This window comes from Myodes glareolus, chromosome 1 (assembly GCF_982192425.1).
Source record: "Myodes glareolus chromosome 1, mMyoGla1.1, whole genome shotgun sequence".
Classification (NCBI taxonomy): domain Eukaryota; kingdom Metazoa; phylum Chordata; class Mammalia; order Rodentia; family Cricetidae; genus Myodes; species Myodes glareolus.
In genome coordinates, this window is record NC_142026.1 from 129,049,646 (window position 1) to 129,063,153 (window position 13,508).

At 44.5% G+C, this 13,508-nt stretch overlaps 1 protein-coding gene across 2 annotated transcripts in view; it reads right to left on the minus strand.

The window, feature by feature from the left end:
- Positions 1-13,508, minus strand: part of Syne1 (spectrin repeat containing nuclear envelope protein 1) — a 477,339-nt gene that overhangs the window by 126,358 nt on the left and 337,473 nt on the right. For both annotated transcript variants that reach the window (XM_087912026.1, XM_085688027.2), the window contains 4 exons: positions 12,143-12,334; positions 4,806-4,940; positions 3,775-3,884; positions 1,031-1,187 (listed from right to left, as the gene is read on the minus strand). In XM_087912026.1, coding sequence (XP_087768152.1) covers positions 1,031-1,187; positions 3,775-3,884; positions 4,806-4,940; positions 12,143-12,334 — 594 coding nt within the window. The remainder of the gene's footprint in view (positions 1-1,030; positions 1,188-3,774; positions 3,885-4,805; positions 4,941-12,142; positions 12,335-13,508) is intronic.

Sequence of the window (13,508 nt, forward strand, 5' to 3'; positions counted from 1 at the left end):
CACTGGAAAAATCGCTGTCCTGGAGTGAGCTAGGTGGGCACTGCTAACTCAGAACAGAGGCCTGGGCCAGTGTCCCAGTGTCCTGAGCCGCAGCTGTTGGAGGCATCCAGGCATACTGGGGTTCCTGGCTTTACTCACCAATCCTTTAAACTCTCAAGCTCCTCTGACGTTCCCCTTGATTCCTGGCTTCTGCAAAGGCTGAGCCAATAATTACTACTTCTCTGGAACTTTCTGTTGCCTGTTCAGTTCCCTTGGATTTTGTATGCTTGGTAGGACCAAGCCGACTATCACACAATATCCATCCCAGGAACTAGCCTTCCAGATTGGCCAATAACTGCCCTACTTAAGCACTGGCTTCCCTTTTTTTGCAAGACCCCCCAAGGCTCCAATATGTTTCTCATTAAAACCTTCTGAAAGTATTCAATACTGGAAGTAACAGTGGAAAGAGCAGTGACCTGACAGCTCAGTTTCAGATTTGTGGAAATCCTCTTGATATGTATATTCTTGGTTTGCAACTATAATTTTCAATGTTGAAAAAATAAATTGAGCTTTAATGGTTCATGCTAACAATAAATTAGACATTAATCATTTTTAGGGAAAAACTACATAGAAATCAGATAAATTCCCACATACAAAGACAAGTATTTGGGGAAATGCGAAACATGCCCTGTTATGAAAAATAAAGGATGAATAACTGGCTTCATGTTTATTCCAGAATTATTATGAAAATATAGATTACTATTCAGCTTTATGGCCCTTAGCATAAGCTGTGTCTCTCTTATACTAGTTAATATCTAAAAATTAAATTTAGGCAGAGTGTGGGGGGGGTTCGTGCTTGTAATTTTAGTTCTGGAGAGTCAGAGGTAGAAAGATCAGATGTTCAAGGCAACCCTCAGTAACTCAGCAAGTTCCAGGGTATGACCTGAGTCACACAAGACCCTGTTCCACAAACCCAAAGGGAAAGAAAGAAAGAAAGAAAGAAAGAAAGAAAGAAAGAAAGAAAGAAAGAAAGAAAGAGAACGTTTGATACCACTTGCTCTTGTTCCTGTTCCAGAACGTTCTGTAGCAGTTTCTGCTTGGTGCTAAATTCTTGATGTAGACTTTCCCATTTCATTCTCATCTGGTCTTCAGCAAATGATTTTGTCCCTTCCATCCCCAACTCCTGGGATAACACAGCAGGCTTATCACTATTAGAAGAATAAATAATCTAAGTTTACAATGTGTGAGATAAGAAGAAAGAAGAAAGGAAGGGAGGGAGGGAAGAGGGGAGGGAGGGAGGGAGGGAGGGAGGGAGGGAGGGAGGGAGGAAGGGGATAAAAGAAAATGAGACAGATAACTTATTTGGCATTAATAGACCTCGCCTCAAAAATTGGCAAAAGATTCTTAGTTATTGACTTGCACCTTAAAAAGTATATATTAAAATAGAAACATTGAAGCAATAAGCATATTCATCTTCACATATCTGGATCACAAACACTTGAGTATTAAAAATGCATTGAAAATGGCCAAGTGTGAAATAAAATGACTGTAAGCTTCAGAATCAGGAAGTAGAGTGTGACCACTGACCAGAGTCCTGTGACAGTCTATAAACTTATTCAAAACCTGGACAATGTTAGTCTAGTGAGAGTTTTTACCATGAGACCAAGGGATCTTGAGGACCCACTGTGGAGGGACAGATGAGGGGGTGGAAGCAGTGCTGGGTGAGGAGTAAGGCTTCAATCTCTGATCAGAGGCTGGAACACAGGGTCCGTGGTAGAGCGCTTGCCTGGACATGCATGAGGCCCTGGGTCTCATCCCCTCACGCAGGAAACAGGACAGGCAAGCAGAATTCCTATGACAGCAGTTAGCATTGTGACATTGGGTAATGCGTGTCACATCTCTGAGCCTCAGTTTTCTCAACATGTGAGTGAACATGGCATCCATGGAATGCACAGGTATTTTGTCTTGTTTGTTTCTTGGGGTTTTAAGGGTTTCTCTATGTAGCCTTAGCTTTCCTGGAACTTGCTCTGTAGACCAGGCTGGCCTTAAACTCACAGAGATCTGTCTGCCTCTGCCTCCTGAGTGCTGGGATTAAAGGTGTGTGTCACCACCACTTGGCTCATGTTATGCAGTTTTGAAAATTAAATAGAACATATGTGATGAATGTGTGATGAATTAACTATGTAGGGTTAATAATCTATGTGTTGACATACACCAACCTTAAAAATCAATATTGAAAAAAGTACCTATAGTTGTATGGAACTTTTAAGAAAAACACTTTCAAATGGAAAGTTTTAAAGCTCCTATGAAAGTAAGATTCCTTGTGATATTTTTTCTGTGTTTGTTACAGTGGACCCATCTCCATTCATTAGGTTTGCATGAAAATTCAGTATCAAACCAAGGGGACAGTTACCGCCCAGATTCTTCTATTTCCTGCGTAACATATATAAAAACAGAGCAATTAGACTTCAATTAGAATGTGGTCTTTTCATTTCTCATGGGAAAATATTCTCTCGTGTCAACGAATTCTCAGTTGGTTTTCCTTTGTAGCCTTAGAAATAACTAGAGATTGACCAGAGCCTGTGAACTGGACTCTGTTGCACTGAAGGATAATTTCTCTAAGGAATTTTATATAACCACTAAAAAATGTGTGAGTTATATTTTTTAAGTGACTCTTCCACAGAAAGCTAGCCTTGCAGGACAAATTTCTTTTTACATGAGAATAATATTTGGAGACGTAACTTGTAGATGTTTATCTGCCATTTGGGTTCTGGCCAACGCTGGAGGCCAAGGAGAAGGGGAGGGGGGCGGGAAACAGCAGCAACCTTTTTTTTTTTTAACCACAGAAAGGTTGCACAAGATTCCCACAGCTCTTTTGTGGAACCAATTGTCTGCCAAGCAGACAGCACAGACAGTCTTCTATGTAAGACAGAGAAGGGAAAGAATGCTAGAAACTGTGAGGGATGTGTGAGCACCTCAGAGGCCCTGGGAGCGGTAGAGGAGTGGAGAGATGCCCTGCTCTGGCAGCCTGGAGAAAAGTGTCACCTTGTCCTGGGGTTTTACAGCTGCTGTATCTTAAAGGCCTTAACACAAACCCTGTCCTGCTTCAGATTTTAAAGGGAGCTTTTCTTTGTGTCATTATCAAAACGTTTTGCAATGCTGGTTGCGGCTAATTATTCTAGCTCTATTAATAAGCGAGCCAAGGTCCCAAGGCAAGCAGCTCGGAATACAGGTATGTCCCACGGCTGCAGTCCCTTCAACTTTCCACCTGGGAATACTCCACTCTTTCTTCTCTACTATTTCATCTCTTGTGAGACTTTCAAAATGTCCACTCCAAACCAGGTCCCCAGGTTCCAAAATTTTACATGTAGAAAGTATAGGGAGTGACTTGTTAGGAGGCCACACCACTTAATCTGCTCACACACTGATTTTTTTTTTAAAGGATGTTCTGGGTGAGTTCTTGAGTGGAAAATTCTCTGAGGTTAGGTACAGTCACCAGTTGGAAATACTATAGATCCGATTTGATATCACGTCTCCCATTTGCCTCAGAGAATGGGTGTCCCTGGAATAGGTGTGCTGGGCTTCCAGGAAGGCAAACTCACTAGTCATTATTATTAGCTGCTTTTCTATCCACACGACCAAATGCCTGGCAGTGTGGGAACGTTTAATATCGTAAAGTGAAGTGGGGGTACCTTGTGTGGAAGTTTGGAAAAAGTGCCTGGAGCGGGAGGTTCAGCTTTTCAAATGACAGGGAAACACGACAGGGAGAGAAAGCAGCAGACTTTCAAGACATACCCAAGGCCACCTGAGCCGTCCACGGCAGAACTCTGGGTCAGAATCTCCTCTCCACGGCTGGCGACAGAGCGGAGGAGGTTCTTCTGCTCAGCTAGCTCCTGCTCGAATTCCTGCAGAAACGCAAACACGGCTGTCACCTGAGGGGACTGTCTGTCGACACCGTCACTGCCACTGCCCTCTAGCTACAGAACATCAAGAGCTTGAACAACTGTGAACCTGAGCACAGGGTAAAAGACACAGCCTAGGCAAATTCTCCTCCGGAGGAAAAAAAAAAGCATCAGGAATAGAAAATTTTGCTGGACAATGGCGCCCCCGTGTGGCCAAAGATGTTCCTTTCTTTCAAAGTCACTGCTGCCTTGAGGTAGCCAGGACAGAGACTCCATAATGGAAGTCATAACGAAAGTCTTCAACTTTATTAGTTGCATTATCAGGGGATCTGATTTGACCTTTAACTCATTCCCAGTAAATTTGCTTAAGTTTGAGTTCTAGACAGGAGAAATACTGAAGTGTGCCTTTTACACGAAGTTAGTGTCTCCAAACAAATTAATCAACAGAAATCATGTGTATCATAACCATTTATGATCTGATCTCGAGAGGCATCTACTTGAAAGTTAAAAAAAAACACATTTCATATCTTAAAAAAAATATGCATTTCAGAGCTTTGCCCATTCTCAGAGGCCTTCCTGGGACTTCATAACTATCATAGAATAGATGTAGACAAGGTCAAATCAGAAAGCAAAGCGTCCCCGAGGAGGCAGGTTACAGCTGAACCTTATGGCCTCCCGATGACCAGTCATCAGCTTTGGAGGAGCACGCCAAATAGGCTAGTTATGCCCGGCTTCATCGGAAATAAGGTGAAGTCGATCAGTGAAAAGTTGTGATGATGCTGAGGATGGGCCTGGTCTGGTTTCCACTCCCAGAACTGAAAACAAAACAAGACTACATCCACAAAACCTTGACTGTAGGAACAACCCACTCAAGTTCTTCCCACGGCAGAGCTGCCGTCTAGAGGAAGGTAGGAGATGCTTTACTTTCTGCTGCTGGAGGCTGCTTTGCCGCTGATGGGTCCGTGTGGTGCGGGCTTGGGCCAGCCATTCCTGTACTCCAGGGCTCTGAGTAGCTGTGAGGTCAGCATCGTTCTCTTCTTTCTCTTGTGTGGCTCCCTGCTTTGAATGATATAGGATGAGAATCAAGGGTCAAACCACCCACAGGAAAACCTCACCCCAGTGTGGAGAGGACTCCTCCAGTGTGGTTTGTATGATTTCAAACCACCACCCTCTGGACACGACACCACATATTTTTAAAAGATGGTAACACGAAACACATCTAAGTTGTGTTTTTAGTTGTGACAGTTTTAGGGACAAGAAGTATAGACAGATTGTGCCCAGAAGCATTTACAGAGAAGCCATCTCTCTTTTTCCAGAGTAGTCATCAAGTATTTTTCCAATTTCTTTCCACATAAAACATAAAACACCCCTCTTATGAACTGTTTTAAGCCACACAAAGGTAAAATGCTACCCAGATAATCATAACATATCAAAATTTGCTTTCTCTAAAAGCTTCCCCTGGCCACCATCTGCCTAGGTCACATGGTATCCACAGTAGGTACAACAGAAAGTATTTGCTTCCCAAAGAGCTTTCTAGAAGATTGTCAACCAAAGAGATCAGTGCCTTTGAGAAACAGGAAGTCCATAGCTAAGTTTACATCCCAGAATTCAGAAAGAGCAAAGCATGATGGACTAATCATGACTACCAGCTTGGCTGGGGGGAGAGTACACAGGAGAATAGTAAGGCATACTTCTCCACATGTCTGTAGGTCATGAGGGCTCCAACCTAAGCCATGGTTTTAATCCACCCATGGATTCAAAATCTAAAAAGACAATTAGGAAGTAGTAGAACCAACCAAAAAGCAGCCCAGTTATGGCAAGAGTAACATTGGTGACATTCAAAGGGTACATCTTGGTCCTGGTCCCATTCTAGTATTCTCTCTGGGTTTGTTTTATTTATTTATTTATTTATTTATTTATTTATTTATTTATTTGCTTTGCCAGAGGGGAGAAGCTTGACTTCGCCATGCCCATAGACCATGATGCCCTTGCCTTGTCTCTAATGCTCATATGAGGTCATGGAGTCAAACCTCTGAAAACCTGAGCAAAAATAAATCTTTTACCCTTAATGTTTTTTCTGTCGTGCATCTAGTCATGATTCCGAAACGTTTAGCAACAAGCAGCAAGAGCTTCTAACATGGCCGAACATCCTCTGCCCTCTACCCCAGCCTCGCCTCTTCAACTGGTCTTTCAAGAGCTGCAGGAAGTGGTCAACCACCAGAGCAAACCTCCGAGCACTTCAGGAGGCAGGAAGCCATAGCCCAGCCCCACCTCCGATGGCTGTGCATTGCATAAGAGGGCAGCAGGAGCTCAATGCAGTGGGTTAAAATATAAAGAAAGGACAAAAAGAAAAGAGGACATGGAGTTGGGAGGGAGATGTTTTGAGGGTCCTAAGGCAGTTGAGGAGCTGAGTAAAAAGTGAACATGATCAAGAAATATTGTACACTATGTATATGTATATGTATAAAAGTTTCAAAGATTAAGTAAAATTGTAAAAAGCTATAAAAATTAAGAATATAAAAAGCTTGTAAAATAAAGTATAAAGGAAGAAAGAAGAGTGGGGCTTCAGGCTCCGCCTATGAGTCCCCTAGGCTTGAATTAATTCTAGGACCCTTGATTTGTGAATGTCTGCTATTCAAAGAGATCTCTTTATATAGTTCTATATAATAAATAGATCCTGGTGGCCTGGAGGCAAAGACAGATTTCTTTGAGTTCAAGGCCAGCCTGTTCTACAGAGCAAGTTCCAGGACAGCCAGAGCTACATAATAAACACATAGTGCCCCATCCCGCCCATCCCACCAAACAATAAATAGCTCCTGTTCAAACAAGACGTTTTTGATGACATTAAAATTAGCATAATGAAATGTCAATCAACTGTGGGCACAGAACTTGCCATCCTACAAATTCAAGAGGTTACCTGCGAGGTTCTACAGGGACTTGGTGTGATAATTACATGTGACAATCTTAAAACATGCTGTGCCCACCCTCTATGCCATGACCACTCCACCTACCCACTGCTTCATGGTTGCTTTGGTAAAGTTTGGCTTGGGAAAAAGCAAGAAAGCGGTTACTTCTCACCCAGGCAACTTTCTTGTCTCATTATCCTAACGGGATTCGAAAGGCCCCACCAGTCCCATTCCTTCCACTGAGACTAGGGGAGAGTCAACACCTTCCTTTCTGATCACCCATATTTATTTATTTATTGGTTGTTTGTTTGGACTTAAATATTTTATTTTTATTATTAATATTTTTCAGGACAGGATTTCTCTGTGTTTAACAGTCCTAACTGTCCTGGAACTCGCTCTGTGGACTAGGCTGGCCCTGAATTCACAGAGATCGGCCTACCTCTGCCTCCTGACTGTGGGATTAAAGGCGTGCGCCACCACTGCCCAGCCTCACCCATATTTATATGTGAACAGGTAGATTATATATGCATGAGACACTGCTCTCAGAGGTTAGTATACTTTGCCAAGAAGCAGGACACATGCAGCAGCCAATATGAGACAGCGTAGCTATTGCTGTCACTAGGAAGAGCAAGTTCCCTATGCGCATGCGCCATACTCCCTTCTAGAAGGCAAACCCTTCTTCTTGCCTTCTGGTCTCGCTCAGAGGCCGCCTCTGCACCTGCCCCCACCCCACCCATAAACCTCCCACGTGAGCTCTATTGCATGGTGTGACTTTGTGGTGACCCAAACCTGCCAAGGTCGCCTTCTGGGCCTCGGTGGGGATGCAGACAACTGACCAACATCCAAGAAAGTTTGGGTACCATACAAGGGCCAGAAGGGAGGGGAGGGAGGCAAAGGGGCAGACAGTGATGGGAAAGGCTTGCTAGGCTGTTCTGGGAGCATTTTCAGAGGAGGACAGCTGCAGGGAGTGTGGAAAAGTAAGGAACCTGGAACAGAGCTAAGGGAGCGTATCCCAGAACAGGTCCCACACAGAAACATCATTGAGAAGTTGGCCAGTGGTGGCCACACCTTTAATCCCAGCACTCAGGAGGCAGAGGCAGGTGGATCTCTGAGAGTGTGAGGCCAGTCTGGTCTACAGAGTGAGTTCCAGGACAGGCCCCAAAGCTACACTACAGAGAAACCCTGAACCCTGTCTTGAAAAACCAAAAAGAAAAGAAAAGAAAAGAAAAGAAATACAAAGAAAGAAACAATTGAGACAACATGGAAGAGGCCACCATGGCTGGAGTCTGATGAGGGGGAGAGGAGAGGAGAGCTAGTTCACCCAGCTCTAAGTCATCTGAGACAGACACCCCACCGTCCCTTGGTCCCCCCAAGTAGGCCGGCAGATTGAGTCTACCACTCCAGTTCATACAGCCTATCTACGGAGGCCTTGCCTTCTCTCTTAGATCCAGCAGTCTAACTCACCACTCCAGGGAGAGAGCTCTGGTTTTCTGTACTTATGTTTTCTTTCCTCCAAACTCATAATTCACGATTTTGTCAGCTCCTTTTATGGCAACTGGACACAAGCGAGAGCCCTCTGAGAGGAGGGAACTCAATCGAGAAAATACGTCCACAGGATAAAGCTGCAAGCAAATCTGTGGGCCATTTTCTTAATTAGCGACTGATGTGGGAGGGCCCAGCCCATTGTGGGTGGGGCCACCCCGGGCAGGTGGTTCTGAGTGCACAGCAGGCTGATCAAGTCACAGTGAGCAAGCCAGTAATAGGTCTCGGCATCTGTCCCTGCCTCCGGGTTCCTGTCCTGATTGAGTTCCTGCTCTCCGTGCTAGAATGTGACTCAGGATGCATTAGCCAAGTAAGTACTTTCATCCCCAAGTGGCTTTTGGTCCTGGTGCTTCATCGAAGGCAATAGAGGAACGACAGAGACAACACGGCTATATCTTTGTCTCTTTGTCCCTTTGGTGTTACTGTTCTATTATGAAGCAAGCCATCAAAGGTAGAAGGAATGTTCAAGAGCCCCATGTGAGCGCCTATGTACTGAGCATGCATTTTCTTTCCCTTAGCAGGATCCAGCGTCCCAACTAGAGATGTTGGATCAGACAGAGCAACATGAGTGCGCTTGGCCTAAAAAGATGCTGTTTGTATCTTGCAAGCAATGTGTTTGGAGTGGGTGACTCATCACGCCTCGTTCACTAAACAACCCTCCTTCCCAGGAATTTCTCCCAATGATAAATAGCTATGAGTTTAGGGGAGTAGGCTTCTGGCACAGGCGATTGAGGAGTACCACCGTTGCAGAATGAGCTCTCAGAGACCCCGGCTCCTTCAGGGAAGGGAGAAACAGCAACCTAGAAACCTTGCAGAATGACAATATGAGACACATAGTCACACCCCAAGGAGTCTGCACACTAGACTGAGGTCCCCAGTCACAGATGTTCCAGCTGTAAAATACTGGTCTTGGCGGCCATGACCTTTTTTTATCTTCCCTCCTGGGATCCAGGCCACATCCTCTCTGCTATTGAATTCAGCCAAGGTCTGTTTCCCAGAACCCATCTGGAAGATCCCTTTGGAGACGCCTTGCAGGCCACAGAACCCACTCACACTTCTACTTGGGTTATTCTTCATGGACTGCCAGTGTGTGATCCAAATCACCAAAGAAAGCCTGTGCTTGTGAAAAATGACAGCTGGAATGTGAGCCTCACCACCTTTTACATACGCAGATGGACTTGCAGATTCTAAGAACTCAGTTTCAGATGAAGAAAGAAGAAAGAAAAAAAAGACAGCAACAAAAACTGTGTCTTAGTATGTGTTTTCTATGGATTTATATTTGGTTTTTTAGTTAATAGACTTTTCTGACTCGGTCATTTTAAAAGCTAAGACTTGACCCTCAGCAAGCAAAAGTGACTAAGAATTTAGTTCGCATTTCAGCTCTTTCCCCCTGGGGTGAGGCGGTACTGGCAGGGAATGCAAGCCGGAAACTGCTTCCCCGGGTCTGAGAAAGGCTTTCCCTTCTGCCTCCTTAGGAGGAAGTGTGGGGGTGTCTCTCACTAGAGACTCACTGGGTGAGGCTACCTGAGAGGTTTGTCTTGGAAAAGTAGGACAGTCACCACTTTTCTGGAATGTTCCCTGGAAGAGCAGAGAGACTTGGGAAATGCTAAACCCGAGATGAACTGCTTCTTCATAAGGAAATTTACTAATTTTTTAATTTATGTGCTTTGTTGTTTTGCCTGCATGTGTGTCTGTGTGAGGGAATTAGGTCGGCCTGGAACTGGAGTTACAGACAGCTGTGAACTGCCATGTGGGTACTGGGAACTGAACCTGGGTCCTCTGGAAGAAAAGTTAGTGCTCTTAACCACTGAGCCACCTCTTCAGCCCTGCAGTTTGCTATTTATTTGGGGTGAACTCTGTGCTACTTCCATTGGTGACATTGTGTAAAATGATGCAAGTTTCTTACAAAGACAGTCGCCTTGTAATTCAAGAAATATTTTCCCACGTCCTTAAGTCTACATTTCTTCGTGTCTGTCTGGGAGAAAGAGTGATTGAGTCTACACTGATATCCATGGCGGTTCACTTTGTAAAACAACAAAATAAAATAAATGGGGCAAAAAAGTATTGTAACTCCACACATATAGAACAGCATTGAGAAATAGGGGCTAAGAGTATAGCTCAGGGGCTCAGTGGATGCTGAGATCCACAGGGCATTTGATCCTGGGGTAGGGGACCAGAGGAAGGATGGAAAGGCAGAGAAGGAAAGAAGAGAATGGAAGGGCTCTCCGTGCTCCTGTGCTCTGTGCCCTTTGCCCTGTGTCAGGGCTGCCTCCCCTTTGCCCTTAAGCTTCTATCCCAGCCCACTGTGGGGAGGGCCTTAGCAAGTCCCTCCTCTGTTCCCCAACAGTGGTCTTTCACCTCTCTTAACAGTTAGCTGTGATGCTGTCCCAGGCCCTTCCTTAGCAATGAAACCTGATCCCTGCTGTGACACTAAATGCCAGGACCTTGGGAGGTGGCTGCCATTGCAGGTATCTTTGTTATAAAGGGAACCCCAGAGAGCCAGCTAGCCCCTCCCTCCCACAGGACACAGGGAGAAATGGCATCTACGAGCCAGAGAGCAAGATCCCTCACTGGACACTGGAGCAGCTGGCATCTTCATCTGAGACCTGATTCTTGAACAGTGTGTTTTCCGTGTGTGAACTACTCAGGGCAGATTTTGCTATAGCAAACTAAACCATTTAAGACAGAGTTTAATTCCATTTGTTCCTGTGACTCCACTCTGGCCGCACTGGCTTTGGGCAGGCCAGGTTGATCCTCTCTGGTATCTTTACAGTAGCTTCCCCTTTGGCTGGAATGTTCACACACACACACACACACACACCCTGTTTACTCCTTCAAGGTGAGGTCCAGCTACAGAGCAAGACCCTATTAAAAGAGAGGGGAAGACAGATAGAGAGGAAGGGAGGCCGGGACAAATGGTCTAAGATAAAAGTTCATATAAGTCACCTATCACAACAATTTAAATGGGTGCCCTTTAAAAGTGTGAGGCAAAGCAAGGAGGTGGTGGCACATGGCCTTGATTCCAGCACTTGGGAGTCAGAAGCAGGTGGATTTCTGTGAGTTTGAGACTAGGCTTAGTCTCTACAAAGAGAGTTCCAAATTAGTCAGAGCTGTTAGACAGAGAAACCCTGTCTCGGGGGTGGCGGTGGAGTTACAGTGAGACCAATGTCTACAGCCAATGACTAGAGTCAGATGATCTGTATAAGAAAAAAAGTGGGGGGGGGGGCTGGAGAGATGGCTCAGCGGTTAAGAGCACTGGCTGCTCTTCCAGAGATCCTGAGTTCAATTCCCAGCAACCACATGTGGCTCACAGCTGTCTATAATGAGATCTGGTGCCCTCTTCTGGCCTGCAGGCACACATGGAAGGAATGTTGTATACATAATAAATAAATAAATCTCAAAAAAGAAAAGGAAAAGAAAAGCCTAAAATGTAAGGACATACAGAAGCTGAAATAAAAACAAAGTTAAGAGGTAGGCCAGGTAAACAATGCCCAAAAAACTCCAGCAATGTAAAAGAAAACTGTCCATCAAAAGTCACCTGGTGTAAGGGAAGATCTGAATGAGAACATATCTCCAAGAAGAATCCAAATGAAAAGCAAATTTGTCTCAGTAGAACTGCACCCCCAGATCTCTGTGATCAATCAATGCTAACAGCATCACCGGAAACGCAGACCAAAGGAGGAACATAAACGGACAGACAGGCTGACGTGTTTAGAGAAAGCCAAGTGCACACATGTGTGAGCTTCAGCCTCCAACAGTCCCTCTCCCCGGCCACGGACAGAGAAGCACGCGGGGAGATGGCGCAGTGCTCACCTGCATGCTGAGTTGTCTGTCATGCAGGGCCCTCTGCAGCTCCAAGAGGCTCCCTTTGAGCAGCCTCAGCTTCGCCGCCAGCTGCTCTGCCTCGTCCTTCGTGTGAGCCTTGCCCTCCAACACCAGGTTCTCACTGTGCACGGACAGCTGCGCCAGGGCCGCCACCTTCTGCTCTATCTCCACCAGCATGTTCTGGAACGAGAGGACAGAGGCAGGGTTCTCACACCTTGCGGGCTCCCGGAGACAGTTTCCAAACACAGCCTTCCTTAGTCACCACACAAAGCAGGTGTCCGTAGCTTTTTCAACTTTAAAATTAGGGTATGCACCTTTGGGGGGGGGGATTACCTGTACTTCTTACCTTTAAACAAAAAATAGATACTTTATAATTAAAAATTAGGTATTTTATAATTAAAAATACATTGGAAAACACACATGGTATAGCCAACCAGCACAAAGAAAGCACCACTCCCTGAATATTACACCTTTATTAGTCCCGTTATCTTAGTGCTAGATTACCAATATCAGTAAAATTATCACACAATCAATATCTTCTTTATCAATTTAAAAAGAAATTGTTTTCAACACACTGGTTTTGAAGCCCAGGTTCCCTAAGAACTCCCAATCCTCCTGTGTCAGCACCCTCTGTCTGGTCACCCTCCCATCTTCTTTTTAAAAATATGATATAGCTTTGATCTTATATTTTATTTCGCTCTAGGAAATTAAGATTACTGCCATTCCATCAACTCCTAAGAATAATATTTCATACCAAAGAAGTAAAACCAATGGAAGAGCAGCACCCTCACTAAGGTGAGATTAAAGGATGATGTCTGAAGGATTATTTCTGAGAACTGGATGTATTTCTGGGCAGGGTAGGTCCGGCATCATGCTAAGGGTTCATAATACCTTTTGAGGCCCAAGGAAATGTTTATTCTTATTTTCTTTTTAAAAATCAAAGAAGTCAAGGGATGCTAGCGTGAATGAGTCCCTGGGTTTGGATGCTACCATGGAATTACACAGGTGTGGGTGTGCAGGTTCAGGGTGTGGGGTCAGGAGAACACAGAGTTCAAGGTCATTCTTGGCTACCTAGTAAGTTCAAGGGCTACATAAGCTCCCATCTCAAAAGAAAAGGAAAAGAAGGACAGGAAAAGAATACAAAAGAGAAGGTTAGAAAAACTATAATTGATACATTATATATTATTTATTAATAATAATTATTAATTATATAATAATAAATTCAATGCAGATTTTATAAATCTACATGGTCCTTTCTATCATGGGGAAAGAAGTCTTCACATTAGCAAAGTTTCCAAGCCCACAAAAGTCATCCTGTGGCTCCAGTTTTTCTTCTTCTCTTTCTTTTTTCTCG